This window comes from Cupressus sempervirens, chromosome 5 (assembly GCF_028749045.1).
Source record: "Cupressus sempervirens isolate cs-2001-9-10 chromosome 5, ASM2874904v1, whole genome shotgun sequence".
Classification (NCBI taxonomy): Eukaryota; Viridiplantae; Streptophyta; class Pinopsida; order Cupressales; family Cupressaceae; genus Cupressus; species Cupressus sempervirens.
In genome coordinates, this window is record NC_143122.1 from 327,618,004 (window position 1) to 327,633,397 (window position 15,394).

Consider the following 15,394-nt stretch of genomic DNA (forward strand, 5'->3'; position numbering starts at 1 on the left):
GTGAAATGTAAAACTAAAAAGATAGTACATAGAAAAGAACTATTTTAAAACCAAAATCAATTCAATGATCAAAGACTACTATCAAGATTATAAAAATAAAATATTAGTTAACCACTTCTTAATAAGAACTAGGAAAAAAATACTGTTAGATGCTTCATTTTAGAAAAGTAAAATTTAAATACAATTAAAAATACATTATTTAAAATAAAAGGTAGAAAATAAGCATGACCAAATGAATAGGAGAATACCTTAAACATATTGAAGTCATTTTCGAAAGACAGACAGTTTACCAGTTACCACCCATAAAAACCTACCCTAATATTATCCTCCACCGACTATTCTCTTCGACCCGGATTTAAGAGATAAATCTTTTTTCCGCGTTGGCAGAGACATCAAATAGTCCATAAAATCTATCATGTTTTTCCAAGATGATCCTCCTTCACGCACTGCTCTCATTATTGTCTCTCTCACTTCATTACTCCTTTTCCTCATCTCTTCATCTTTCAACAATGCTCTCACACATCTTGCAATCTCAGCTCCCTCAACAACTGAATCATATCTGCAACTATCAAACCTCAGCCCAATTTTCCAGTGGTTTACAACCAACATTCTATTTGTGCTCTGCTCAATTCCCAGTGGGAAAACCAACATTGGAACACCAAAACTTAAACTCTCCATTGTAGAATTCCACCCTCCATGAGTGAAGAAGCCTCCAACAGATGGATGTGATAAAACAAGAAGCTGTGGAGACCATGGAACCAAAAGTCCTCTATCTTTTGTTTTCTGCAAAAAACCCTCAGGAAGAATTTCATTGTAGTCTATTGATGATGTTGTTTGTACTTCTGATATCACCAAGTCTGGACGTATCACCCATAGAAATGCCTGTTAAACAAGTAGCCAAAGTATTAATAACAGCAAAGATAATAAACATAGATTGTGAATATTGTCTGTATTTTATACAGGTAGAAGAATACCTGTTCACTTTCCATCAACCCTCTTGCTATCTCTTGCGCTTGAACTTTAGAAATTTGAGCTAAGCTTCCAAATGAAACATACAAAACAGAATATTTGGGTTTCGAATCCAGCCATGGTAAGCAATTGGATTCTGCCCACAAGCTTAATGATCTGGGACTTTCTATGGAGAAATCCTCTTGTTTACCTTTGCTTTCAAGATACATCGAGGGTATTAATGGACCAATCGAGCGAAAAAGAGTTCTTTCTTTGGTGGCATTGCTTGCTTGAATTTCTAGTTCATGGACTGTATTGCTAATAATCCATGCGGCTTCCTTCAGTGCAGGGAGCTGTTGCACAAGAATCTGATGCACGGGATTTGATGGGTCTCCTGATTGAATATCTGATGGCAGATCCTGCGGGTGCATTGGAGGAAGACCTGGGATATAATCTATCATACCTGTTTATGCAATCATGCGATTGGTAAATTTAAACATGAAGATGGTTACTAACCTTTTTCTGCTATTGACCCCTCCAGTTTAACTTAATACTATCAGAGAACATTACAAACAAGACAAGCTTAAAAGAGATCACTACGTAATGGGACAGTACCATCAGCTTGCATTTTACAGTGAGATCATTGATAAAGCTTTTAAATTCACATGTAGTAACTCTAGGTTAGGTTGTTCCATGGATAGTGGAAAAGAAATGAAAGACTGTATACAAATTATACACGATACTCATCATGGGAATTGTCATGATCCTCATGTAAGGAAGCAAAGGTGCGCGGAATCGCTTCCTACGCTAATCTTTGAGAGGATGATTATGCAAATCAAAGTAACTATTGCAAAGATCTCAAGAAATGCATAATAACATAATCAAAATAACAAAGAACACACAACACAGTGATTACCGTGGGGAAACCCTTCTGGGAGAAAAACCCCACCCTCCAAAACTCACACAATGTATTATCAAACCAAGATGATTACAATACACTTGCAATGCAAGTTCTTACAGGAGCACACCACCACAACTCAAACTTGGAGAGACTCCTTCTAGCACCAGTCTTGCAAACTGAACTCAATTACACAAACACCTCCCAAGCCCTCCTTTTATAGTGATTTTACAACCTAGAAACCACTTATGGTTTTACAAAACCATGAGCAAAACTACCATGCCACATGTTACCCATTTTTGACATTTACATTTCTAATATGGAAAAACAACCAGATTAAAAATAGTAATCCCATCCACAATTTTGTCTCTTAGTCTAGACCCCCATAAAAGTCACAAAATGAGTCATCAAGGCTCTAAAAATAGCCTACCTATATTCTACTAAGGACAAGACTCATTTAACAACTCACTAACCACTTTCCAATGCATAAACAAGTGGAAAAATCCCACAAACTAATTCTAGAAATTTCCAAGAAAAGATTGCAAGGTTGAGACACATGTTTCTCAACATTCTCCCACTTGTCGAACACCTTGCAAGAGTCAGGGGATCTGAAATATCATGGACTTAATTGCTAGGGGCCGAGAGACCCATAGACTCTGAACACCATCTAAATTTCTCTGTGCTCACGGGCTTAGTTAATGCATCAGCAACATTCGCCAAAGTCTCTACCTTTTCCAGCTTCACCTTGCCATCCTCGACCATATCTCTCACAAAATGATATTGTACATCAATGTGCTTGGTCCTCGCATGAAAAGTCAAGTTCTTCGCTAGGCAAATTGCACTCTGGCTATCACTATAAATTGTCACTACACCTTGTTTGAACTCTATATCTAAACACAATCTCTTTAGCTAGATGGCTTCTTTGCAGGCATGAGTAGCTGCCATATACTCTGCCTCAGTAGTGGACAAAGCGACCACAACCTGTCGCTTACTCATCCAACTGATTGCACCACCAAATAATGTAAACACATATGCACTGGTGGATCTTTTTCTATCAACATCACCAGCCTAGTCTGAATCCACATAGCCTCGAATATCCAAGGAATGCTCACTTTCTGTTCCATGAAAACATATTGAGTACTTTGAGGTACCCCACAAGTATCTGAAAACTCTTTTTATTGCACCCCAATGTGCTCTTCCTGGATTAGACATATAACGGGAAAGTACTTCCACTGCTTGGACAATGTCTGGTCTTGTACAAACCATAGCATACATCAAACTTCCATGATGCAGGAGCATCTAGAGGTATAAGGGCAATCCTGTGTCATCCAAAAAAATGTACTTAAGCTTAGTTTCTGTTTCATGTCTTTTCATTTTTGGATACCCATTTGGGTCAAATAAAGGTTCCAACTCTCACAGTTCAACTATCAGTGTGCTAGAAAATCTTGAAAAAGTAGGAGCATGTAATTTGGCCATCATTTTGGTGACCTAGAAGGTGTGAATTGGCCAGATGAATGTAATTGTGATTTAGAGCATTCCATAAAAAGAATCAGGTCAAAAGGCCCCACGATTTGAAAGTTATTGCAGCTTTTTGAGTTTTGGAGACCACCTAAGAATGCTTCAAAGTCATGTTAGGGGCATTAAATGACCTCAAAAAGGGCCAAAAAATGGGGGACAAGCAAAGCTTGTACATAGGGCTATAGAGCACTTTGAGAGCTTTCCGAAAATGTAAACGGTTCGTCAATTGGAGCTATGGTTCAAAAGTTATGTCTCTTTGAAGTTCGGTTACCGTTTCTGGATTCTTCTAGATTTGCACCGACTTCTAACGCAGCTTTTGGAACCTTCTATTTGGTCGATGGATGCCTACTAGCACTTTCTAGAATGTACTCCTAATCCTTAACCCTCCGAGGTCTATTTAAGGAGCTTTTTGGCATTGTAAAAGGCAGTTCGGAGTGGAGTTTGAGAGGAGGTATTGTAAGGAGAAATTATCTCCAGATTTATGCTATTGTAAGCCCTTAGGGCATGTTTTGAAATTAATTTTCGTATACTATTGTACTAGCTTATTTTCTCAGTTAATATACTTTTTCCTTTTCTGTTGTGTCCATTTTGTTCTTGGGTTGTGTCCCCATCAAGTGGTATCAGAGCTAGTTTTCTTGAGTGTGTAGACAGAGCACCGACTGTGAGGCAGTTTATACCAGGACTGTGTGGTTGTGGGTTCGAGTTAGAAGATACCTCCACGAAGAGAGCGTGGTGAAAAGGCCAGAGCTATTAATCCTGAGGAGGTTAGAGCCCTCCAAAGGCAGGTACAAGCATTGCAAGAGGAGCTCCGTGGAGGAGCAAATGTTGCCGCAGGTGATGACAGTGAGGATGACAATGAAGAAGAAGTAATGGAACCAGAAGGGGAATTTGATAGGGAAGTTTTGAATCATGCAGAGGAAAGGCTTTTTAGGGCCATTACTAAGTTTGGGAAAAGACCTACAATTGAAGTGGGTGTATTTTCAGGAAATCTGAAACCAGATGAGTTGATCGATTGGATCAATGAACTGGAAGAATACTTTAAGTATGAGGATATAAGGGACCCAGATAGGGTTAAGTTTGCAAAGGCCAAACTGAAAGGCCATGCCAAAATCTGGTGGCAAGAGGTTCAATTGGAAAGAAACAGAAGAGGAAAGGAGAAGATCGCAAGATGGGATCGCATGGTGGACAAATTGAAGAAGCAGTTCATTCCTGTGGACTACGAGCTTGATTTGTTTAAGAAGATGCATGGGTTAAAGCAAGTAGGAAGATCAGTCCAAGAATATACAGAGGAATTTTATTGACTCTTGATTAGAGCAGGGCATGCAGAAGCAAATAAGGAGAAGGTTGCTCGTTATATCAGTGGGTTGCGACCTAGCATCCAGGAGGAATTAAGTCTGGTAAGAATGACCAACATTGAAGAGGCATACTAGTTTGCCCTACGAGATGAAGATAAGCTAAATAAAAGGATTTAAGGAAGACAAAAAGGGCGTGGTCAAGAAGGAAGGAGAAGTGGTAGGTCATCTGGAGGCCGCAATGAAACCCAAAAGAAAAATGAAGATGAGGGTACTAGCAGGAACCAGAGGAATGAGGGTTTCAACTGCTCCCATGACCAAGACTTTGGAAATTAGAGAGGAAGAGGTAGAGGACGTGGACAAGGAAGAGGAGGCTTCCATGGTACCTATTTCCATTGCAATGAAGAAGGCCATCGTGCCTTTAAATGCCCTCAACGACAAGGAAGGACAGATAGGAGAGCTGAGGGCCAAGCTAGGGTTGCTCATGTGGATGAGGATGCACAATCATCACATTCAGAGGATACAGAAAGAGGAGAGACCTTGGTAAATGAAAGAGTCCTACTAAGTGGTGAGATTGAACCAGGACAACGGAGGAGTTTTTTTCGTACCAGATGCAAGTGTGAAGATAAATGTTGTGACGTGATCATTGATGGTGGTAGCATTGATAACTTGGTATCAGAAGAGATGGCCTCTAAACTGAAGCTCAAGAGGGAGAAACATCCCCAGCCCTATCGGATTGCTTGGGTAAAAGATGATCATAAGGTCCTGGTAAGTGAACAATGTTTAGTAAAATTTAAAATTGGGAGTTACCATGATGAAGTTCTCTATGATGTTATTTCGATGGATGTTTGCCATCTATTGTTGGGTAGACCATGGCAGTTTGATAGACATGCAGTGCATGATGGACATGCAAACACATACTCTCTAACAAAAGATGGAGTTCACCATAAATTGAAGCCCATGAGAAAGGAAGGTGAAAAGGTATGTAGCAGTGCTAGGATTTGTCTTGTTGATGGAAGGAAGTTTTTAGATGGCATGAAACATCAGCATATGTGCTATGCTTTGATTCCTAGGAAAGATAAAGAAGGTAGCAGTGAAATACCACTTGAAGTTTCAGATTTACTAGGGGAATTTGCAGATATTATCTCTGATAATCTTCCAGATGGATTGCCACCAATAAGGCAAATCAGTCATCAAATAGATCTGATTCCAAGAGCTAGTTTGCCTAACAAGGCTGCTCACAGGATGACTCCTATTGAAACAGAGGAGCTAAATAGATAGGTTCAGGAGCTGTTGAGGAAGGGCTTGATTCGAGAGAGCCTGAGGCCATGTGCAGTACTTGCAGTACTCGCACCAAAGAAGGATTGAGAGTGGAGGATGTGTACAGATTCTCAAGCTATAGATAGGATAAGTATCAAGTACCGGTTTCCTTTGCCAAGGATGGATGATCTTATGGACTGCTTGAGTGGAGCTCAGTACTTCACAAAGATAGATTTGAAGAGTGGTTATCACCAGATATGGATTCGAGAAGGAGATGAGTGGAAAATAGCCTTCAAGACCAAGGAGGGTCTTTATGAGTGGTTAGTCATGCCCTTTGGATTGACGAACGCCACAAGCACCTTCATGCGGCTCATGAATGAGGTACTTAAGAAGTTCTTGGAAAAAATTGTTATTGTTTATTTGGATGATATTTTAATTTTCAGCAAGACTTTGGAAGAACATTTACTGCATATTCGTAGTGTCCTTGAAAGGCTAAGGGAAGAGAAACTGTTAATTAATCTGAAGAAGTGTAACTTTGCAAAAAGGGAGTTAGTCTATTTGGGGTTTGTTATATCACCTGAAGGTCTGAAAATGGATCCAGAGAAGGTAAAAGCCATCTTGGAATGGCCTACTCCAAGGTCTGCTACTGAGGTAAGATCATTTCATGGTCTGGTTAGTTTTTACAAGAATTTTATTAAGAATTTCAGTGGCATATGTTCACCCCTAACTGATAAAATAAGAGGGGATAGAAAAGAGTTCAAATGGACTGCAGCAGCTGTGAGAAGTTTTGAATTGCTGAAGAAGAAGGTAACAAAATAGCCTGTGTTGGCACTTCCAGATTTTAGAAAGGTTTTCCAGGTGGATTGTGATGCTAGTGGTAGTGCTATTAGGGCTGTATTAAGTCAAGAAGGTAAGCCTATTGCATATTTTAGTGAAAAATTGAATGATGCAAAGAAGAAGTATTCTGTTTATGATCAAGAGTTCTATGCAATAGTTCAGGCCTTAAAGAAATGGAGGCATTATTTATTGCCAAAGGAATTTATTTTGTGTACTGATCATCAGGCATTACAGTACCTAAATAGCCAAGGTAAATTGAATAAGAGGCATATGAAGTGGGTAGAGTTCTTGCAGAGCTATACATTTGTGTTGAAGCATAGAAGTGGAAAATCTAACAGGGTTGCAAATGCACTAAGTAGGAGACAGTTGTTGCTTACAGTAATGCAGGTTGAAGTAGTTGGATTTGATGAACTCAAGAATTTGTACCTTGAGGATCCTGATTTTGCTGAAGCATGAAAAGCTTGTAAAGAACCTGTTACTGTAGATAGAACCAAGTGGTTAGACTATTTGATTCAAGATGGCATGTTGTTCAAAGGTAGTCAATTGTGCATTCCAAGGAGTTCCATGAGGGAAAATCTGATTAAGGAGAAACACAGTGGAAGGATGGTAGGACATTTTGGTCGAGATAAGACCATTGCCATTCTTAGAGAACATTATTTTTGGCCTCAAATTTCATAGGATGTGAAGAAGTTTGTACAGAGTTGCCAGGTTTGTCAAGTTGCCAAGGGGTTTAGTCACAATACTGGCCTATATCAGCCATTGCCTGTTCCATCAAGGCCATGGGAGGACATAAGTATGGATTTTGTTCTTGGATTGCCAAGGACACAAAGGGGTAATGACTCAGTATTCGTGGTGGTTGATAGATTCTTCAAAATGGCACATTTCATTCCATGCCACAAAACTCATGATGCTGTCCATATTGCAGACTTGTTTTTCAAAGAGGTGGTAAGACTACATGGTCTTCCAAGGAGCATAGTTTCTGACAGAGATACTAAATTTGTGGGGTATTTTTGGAGGACATTGTGGAAGAAGTTGAGAACATACCTAAAATTTAGTTCCACGCATCACCCGCAGACTGACAGCCAAACAGAAGTGGTAAATAAAAGTCTGGGCAATTTGCTAAGATGATTAGTTGGGGATAAGCCCAAAGGATGGGATTTGATTCTACCACAAGCAGAGTTTTCTTAAAATAACTCTATAAATAGGAGTACTGGAAAATCACCATTCCAAATTGTATATGGGAATAGACCAAGGACTGCACCAGAATTTAGGAAGATAGAACAAGGGGAGAGGATAAGTGCTGAAGCTGAGCAATTTGCTGAACATATCAAGCGTCTACATGAGGAGGTTCAAGCACACATTACCAAGATGAATCAAGAGTATAAAGCTAGGGCTGATCAAAGGAGAAGACATAAGAAATTCCAAGCAGGAGATTTAGTCATGGTGCACTTACGAAAAGAAAGATTTCCAGTCGGTACTTACAACAAGCTGAAAATGAAGAAATTTGGCCCCTGCAAAATTCTAAAGAAACATGACTCAGGAAATGCATATGAGGTGGAGCTGCCAGATGGTATTCACATTTCTCCCATTTTCAACATTGCAAATTTAACAGAGTATCATGGTGGTGGTGCAGATGAGGAGCTGGTGTTAGAGCCATGTCCAATTCCTGCTTCTAAGAAGGAGGAGATAGAAGACATTCTAGATCATCGTGTGGGTAGGAGTACTAGAAATAGGTAGTATGAAGAGTATTTGGTCAAATGGAAAGAAAGACTGATCGAGGACTCAACTTGGATTTCAGTAGCTGATGTTTCCCATTTGGGATTTACTCTACCATTCATAAAGTAACAGGGTCACTTTTCAATCTACCCTAGGTGTCTGATGCAGGAGCATCCAGAGGTATAAGGGCAATCCTGTGTCACCCAAAATTTTTTACTTAGACTTAGTTTCTGTTTCATTTCTTTTCATTTTTGGATACCCATTTGGGTCAAATAAAGGTTCCAACTCTCACAGTTCAACTATCAGTGTGCTAGAAAATCCTGAAAAAATAGGAGCATGCAATTTGGACATCATTTTGGTGACCTAGAAGGTCTGAATTGGCCAGATGAATGTAATTGTGATTTAGAGCATTCTAGAAAAAGAATCAGGTCAAAAGGCCCCACGGTTTGAAAGTTATTGCAGTTTTTTGAGTTTTGTAGACCTCCTAAGAATGCTTCAAAGTCAGGTTAGGGGCATTAAATGACCTTGAAAAGGGCTAAAAAATGGGGGACGAGCAAAGCTGGTCCATAAGGCTATAGAGCGCTTTGAGAGCTTTCCGAAAATGTAAACGGTTCGTTAATCAGAGCTATGGTTCAAAAGTAATGCCTCCCAAAAGTTCGGTTACCATTTCTGGATTCTTCTAGATTTGCACCGGCTTCTAACGCAGCTTCTGGAACCTTCTAGTTGGTCGGTGGATGCCTACTAGCACTTTCTAGAATGTACTCCTAGTCCTTAACCCTCCGAGGTCTATTTAAGGAGCTTTCTGGAATTGTAAAAGGCAGTTCAGAGTGGAGTTTGAGAGGAGGTACTGTAAGGAGAAATTATCTCCAGATTTATGCTATTGTAAGCCCTTAGGGCATGTTTTGAAGTTTATTTTTTTGTACTATTGTATTAGCTTATTTTCTCAGTTAATATAATTTTCCCTTTTCTGTTGTGTCCATTTTGTTCTTGGGTTGTGTCCCCATCATTCCAACAGCACTCTGATATGGTACTCAACTCATCTCTTCCATCTCCAATGGGGATGTAGGACACCGTGAGCTAGAAAGCTTTGTTCCCATAGTAACCGGAACATTCAATGGTCTTGAATCCTGCATATTGAATCTTTTCAAAATAGTACCAACATACTTACTTTGGCCTAGCCAAAGCTTTTTGTTCCGTCTATCTCTTATAATCTCCATTCCTAGAACGTGCCTAGCTGCACCAAGATCTTTCATTTCAAACTTTATTGAGAGTTGAGATTTTAACTCTGCAATCAAACCTTTTCCTTTGCCAATAAACAGCATGTCATCGACATACAAGGCAATAACTAGAAAACCATCACCATCAAATTTGAAATATATACAATGATCAGATTTAGATCGCACAAATCCCAAACTCAACACATATGTATCAAACTTCTGGTACCACATCCTAGGACTCTGTTTTAAACCATACAAGGATTTCTTCAATTTACAGACCAAATGACTTTTACCTTTCACCACATACTGCTCTAGTTGTGACATGTAAATTTCTTCCTCCAAATCTCCATGAAGGAAAGCAGTTTTCACATCCATTTGCTCGATCTCTAGATCATAAGTTGCTACAATAGAAAGCAAAAATCTAATGGATGTCATTTTGGCTACTGGAGAAAAAATCTCACCATAATCTACTCCCTCAACTTGAGAGTAACCTTTTGCAACCAAATGTGCTTTATACTTCTCAATGCTTCCATCTGAACCCATCTTCTTTTTGAACACCTATTTACAACCAACAGGCTTCTGTCCTTCAGGCAATGGTATAAGGTCCCACGTTCGATTCCTCTTAAGAGCTGCCATTTCTTCATCCATGGCTATTTTCCAGGACTCTGAATCATTCATACCAAGAGCCTCTTCTACAAATCTTGGTTCATCAATGTTAGCATTCAATGCAAATATGTACCTCCAATCATCAAGAGAATACCCATACCTTTCAGGTGGTTTCCTTTGTCTAGTAGATCTTCGAACAAGATTTGGTTCAGGTTCAGGAGGTTCAGGTTCATGATTAGGTTCTCCCTCTTCCTCTGATGATTTAGAACTCGTAGAGCTCTCTTCAACATCTTGTCTTTCTAAGGGCCTTGATTCAACTTTCTTAGGTTTAGTAGGAAGTTGAATCACATCTTTTTTTTCTTTAATTTGTTCTAGCTGCACTGTAATTGAAGAAGGCTTAGTTTCTCTAAAAATAACATTTCTGGAATAAAATACCTTTTGTGCAACGGGATCCCAAATCTTGTATCCTTTCACACCATAACTATATCCGATGAAGATACGTTTGACAGCTTTGTTGTCCAATTTTATTCGCTTCTCCTTTCGCACATGACCATATGCCTCACAACCAAACACTCTCAGATGTCTAAGTGAAGGCTTGTGGCCCGACCACACTTCCATTGGTGTCTTATCAACAAGAGCTGATGTAGGAGACCTGTTTATCAGGTAGCAGGCAGTGGCTACAACTTCAGCCTAGAACGTTTGTTCTAGTCCAACACCACTCAACATACTCCTAGCTGTCTCCATCAAGGTCCTCTTCATTCTTTCTACAACTCCATTTTGTTGTGGAGAATAAAGAGTTGTCTTCTCTCTTTTAATATCACAATCTTTACAAAATGTGTCAAAAATATTGGAGCAAAATTCACCACCATTATCAGTTCTCAAGCATTTTATTTTCTTTCCAGTCTGCAATTCAACCGTTTCTTTAAATTTTTTGAAATGACTGAAAACTTCAGCTTTAATCCTAAGGAAATAAACCCATGTTCTTCTACTAAAATCATCAATGAAAGAAACATAATAAACTGATCTACCAATAGAAGGGACATCAACTGGACCAAATACATCTGAATGAATTAGATCCAAAATACATGAAGACTTATGAGAACTCGAGTAAAACTGAATGCGGTTTTGTTTACCATAGATAAAATGCTCATAAAAATCAAACTCAAGATTGCAATCATTCAACCCATCAACAAGGTTCTTAGTTTTCAAGGTCCGTAGACCCTTCTCACCTATGTGGCCGAGTCTCTGGTACCATAACATAGTCTTCTCTGCAAGCAACTTTGATTCAGTAGACAGAGCACCCTTGGGTACCCAAAAACCATGACCATCTATTGAAAGAGAAAATCTCTCCTTCTCCAACTGAGTAGTTGTTTCCACAATCTTATCAGAACTACTATTGCACTCGACAATGCGTGCATCAAGTTGGTACAATGTACCCAATCTACTTCCTCTCACTATTACCATAGCGCCTCTCACCATTTTTACACCTGCTTCAAAAAATTGTACATGCACACCCGCATCTATTAGCTTACTAACAGATAACAAATTCCTTGCTAGTCCAGGGATATGCAAGACACCATCAAATCTTCTAATTCTACCATCAAAAAATTTCACACGAATACTTCCACGACCAACAATATCAAGTGCTGAATTATCACCCAAATACACCTTACCACCATCAAAATTTTCATACTTACTAAACCAGTTCCTATTAGGATTCATGTGGAAAGATGCACCTGAATCTATTAACCATGCATTTTCACCTGCATGAGTCGCCAAGGCTGCAATGAAAGCATCTCCATCTTCCTTCTCGGACTCAGAATCAAAATCTTGCTTCTTCTTTTTTTTCTCCTCTTTGCAGTCCTTTCGAAAGTGTCCAGGTTTGCCACAATTCCAACAGATTGCCTTGGACTCACTAGGAGATTTTGATCTCCCCTTATTTTTGGATGTAGAATGGCCATGCTACTTTTCGTTCTTGCCTCTTTCTTTTGGTCTTCCGCGAACACTCAAAGCCTCTTTGGCATTCAGAGAGACCTTCCTTCTCATCTCCTCAAAAAGTAGAGAACCAACAATGTCCTCCATCTTGAAGACAACTGAAGTGCTCCCTATAGCCATCACAAGACTATCCCATGAGTCTGGCAATGAACATAACAAGATTTGACACCTTTCTTCTTCATCCATTCTCACCCCTACTGAGGTCAACTGAGTCACCAACATATTAAACTTTTCCAGATGCTCAAAAATTTGTCCACCTTCTTCCATTCTCAAGGAATATAACTTCTTCCTCAAGAAAATCTTATTCACAAGTGATTTCGCTTGATAGATCTCACTAAGCTTTTTCCAAAGCTTCTTTGTGGTAGGTTCTTCATGGACATTAATCAGAATCAAGTCTGCAAGACACAATCTAATGAGACCTTTAGCTTTTCTATCATTCACATCATATTGCGTGGCTAATGTTGGATTTGTGGCCCTTAGCTTATTCTCATCAATCGCATCCCATAGATCCCGATCAATCATCAGATCTTCCATCTTTAGCTTCCACATCTTAAATTTTGTGCCAAAAAATTTTTCAACATCAATTCTCCTTGACATGCTTGCCATCTTTTCAATCCTGCAACACAGAAATGAAATGCTCTGCACAAGCTCCCACTCAAACCTTGATTAGCTCAAAAAACCCTGTACCCAACAAAGAGAACCAAAACTGGCCAGGCTCTGATACCACTTGTAAGGAAGCAAAGGTGCACGAAATCGCTTCCTATGCTAATCTTTGAGAGGATGATAATGCAAATCAAAGTAACTATTGCAAAGATCTCAAGAAATGCATAATAACATAATCAAAATAACAAAGAACACACAACACAGTGGTTACCTTGGGGAAACCCTTCTGCGAGAAAAACCCCACCCTCCAAAACTCGCACAATGTATTATCAAACCAAGATGATTACAATACACTTGCAATGCAAGTTCTTACAAGAGCGCATCACCACAACTCGAACTTGGAGAGACTCCTTCTAGCACCAGTCTTGCAAACTAAACTCAATTACACAAACACCTCCCCAAGCCCTCCTTTTATAGTGATTTTACAACCTAGAAACCACTTATGGTTTTACAAAACCATGAGCAAAACTACCATGCCACATGTTACCCATTTTTGACATTTACATTTCCAATATGGAAAAACAACCAGGTTAAAAATAGTAATCCCGTCCACAATTTTGTCTCTTAGTCTAGACCCCCATAAAAGTCACAAAATGAGTCATCAAGGCTCTAAAAATAGCCTACCTATATTCTACTAAGGACAAGACTCATTTAACAACTCACTAACCACTTTCCAATGCATAAACAAGTGGAAAACTCCCACAAACTAATTCTGGAATTTTCCAAGAAAAGATTGCAAGGTTGAGACACATGTTTCTCAACACCTCAACTTTTAAACCTTTTATACGAATTTTTAAGGATAATGAAAAATTATGCATGTTCACGATACCAATCATGGTATTAGTCATGCTCAAATTTTTAACTATGCATATAACAAATTATTGGAGGAGATGAAAAACACTGCATAAAAGAAGATTACCAAGAATAAACAATGGAATTGGAATGTAACATTATAGTGTCAACCATTGTTTTAAGTTTATATATTGGGCGAGAACTATATTTTCCCTGCAGCTTAAGTTTATACCATTAGAGAACACTACAAACATGCAGCCTTAGAAAACAACTAAAGCCTTTGAAAATAAACAGTGAATTATCATTGCATAATTATACATTGCCATCAACTTTATGTACTTTACAAAAGATCTTAATTATACCTAGTAAGTAAAGATGGGATAAAAGCAATAGAACAAGAAGAATAAATGCACCTTGCTTCTTGGGTGGGAAGTCTCCATTGTCAATAATCATTGACAAATGTCTGTAGATGACATGAACACTCACTGCCTGTGACCAGAATGCTACAAATGGAAGCTCAAATTTCTTAGCAACATCAAAAGTCCATGGAAGAAAAGAGCTTCCAATAATACAGGAGACTGGAGGTTCACAACTCTGTGTTAAGAGTTTTTCAAGAAGATCTTCTGCAGAAGCTCTCATGGTGGTCTTGAGTGCATCGAAGGCTTCCACTGAAGTGGCTGTTCGCTTGAAATCAAATGGCAAGCCATCTGAAACTTGAAGAAAACGAATGTTTAAAAGTGGGTTCTCTGAAACTCCATGGTGATTTCGAGCTTTCATCATTCTGGAGTGATTAAAGTCTGTATTGACGAAGGTTATAATAATGCCTTGAGAAGCAAGCTTCTCAGAGAGTCTTATCAGAGGATTTATGTGTCCCTGAGATGGGTATGGGATTATAACAACATGGGGAGCCATAAATAGCTAGCTCTTTTAATGGCAGTAGTAGGAATCTCTTTTGAGAAGTGAATGAGGGTATCAATCTAAACAGTTCTGAGATATCTCATGATGTCTAAGTGTGGTCGAGTGGAAGACATTGAGAATTTCTATCACAGACAAGATAGAACTAAAAGCTCCAAAATCAGTAACCATGACCATGCTATTATTTACTTTGGTTTCAAGTACGTGCAGAAAGGAAGAACGATACTGAAATTGCACAATCACAGTCCCACAGATAAAATGCATTGCTCTCTATATATGTAAGCACCTATGTCGGCAGATCTCAAAAGCACTATTAAATTTCATCCATATATCCAGAAGGCAAAGCAAACTTAAATTCAAATATCTTGCTTATAAAAGTCAACTTTTGAGCCCAAAATTATTTTGGCATTGAGATATTAGCCATAGATGTGTTCCTCGATTCTTTCAATGGTTCCTAAATGGAACAGAGTTACTAGTAGTTAGTAAAGTAAAGATGCCTAACAAACTAGTATTGTACATTCTTTGGGAAGCTTGTGTCCTACCTACTTCTTCACTATTAAAATCATGTGGAGGTATTCAAAAAGTTTTTAGAGTTACTAAAATGTGTGGAATTTTTGGTAGTTGGTAGAATAGGAACGTCTAACAAACCAATATTGTACATCTTTTGGAAAACTTGTGCTCCTACCTACCTCTTCATTATTAAAAGCACATGGAGGTGTCCAAATAGTGTTAAGTGA

General features: G+C 38.8%; 1 protein-coding gene across 1 annotated transcript; it reads right to left on the reverse strand.

Moving 5' to 3' along the window:
- Positions 1-225: 225 nt before the first annotated feature.
- LOC149556004 (UDP-glycosyltransferase 86A2-like) lies at positions 226-15,089 on the reverse strand. Its single transcript, XM_089833718.1, has 3 exons — positions 14,156-15,089; positions 975-1,411; positions 226-882 (listed from the first exon to the last, which is right to left on the reverse strand). The coding sequence occupies exons 1-3, from the start codon at positions 14,652-14,654 to the stop codon at positions 322-324; spliced, it is 1,497 nt and encodes a 498-aa protein (XP_089689844.1). The 5' UTR covers positions 14,655-15,089; the 3' UTR covers positions 226-321.
- Between the last annotated feature and the right edge of the window lie 305 nt (positions 15,090-15,394).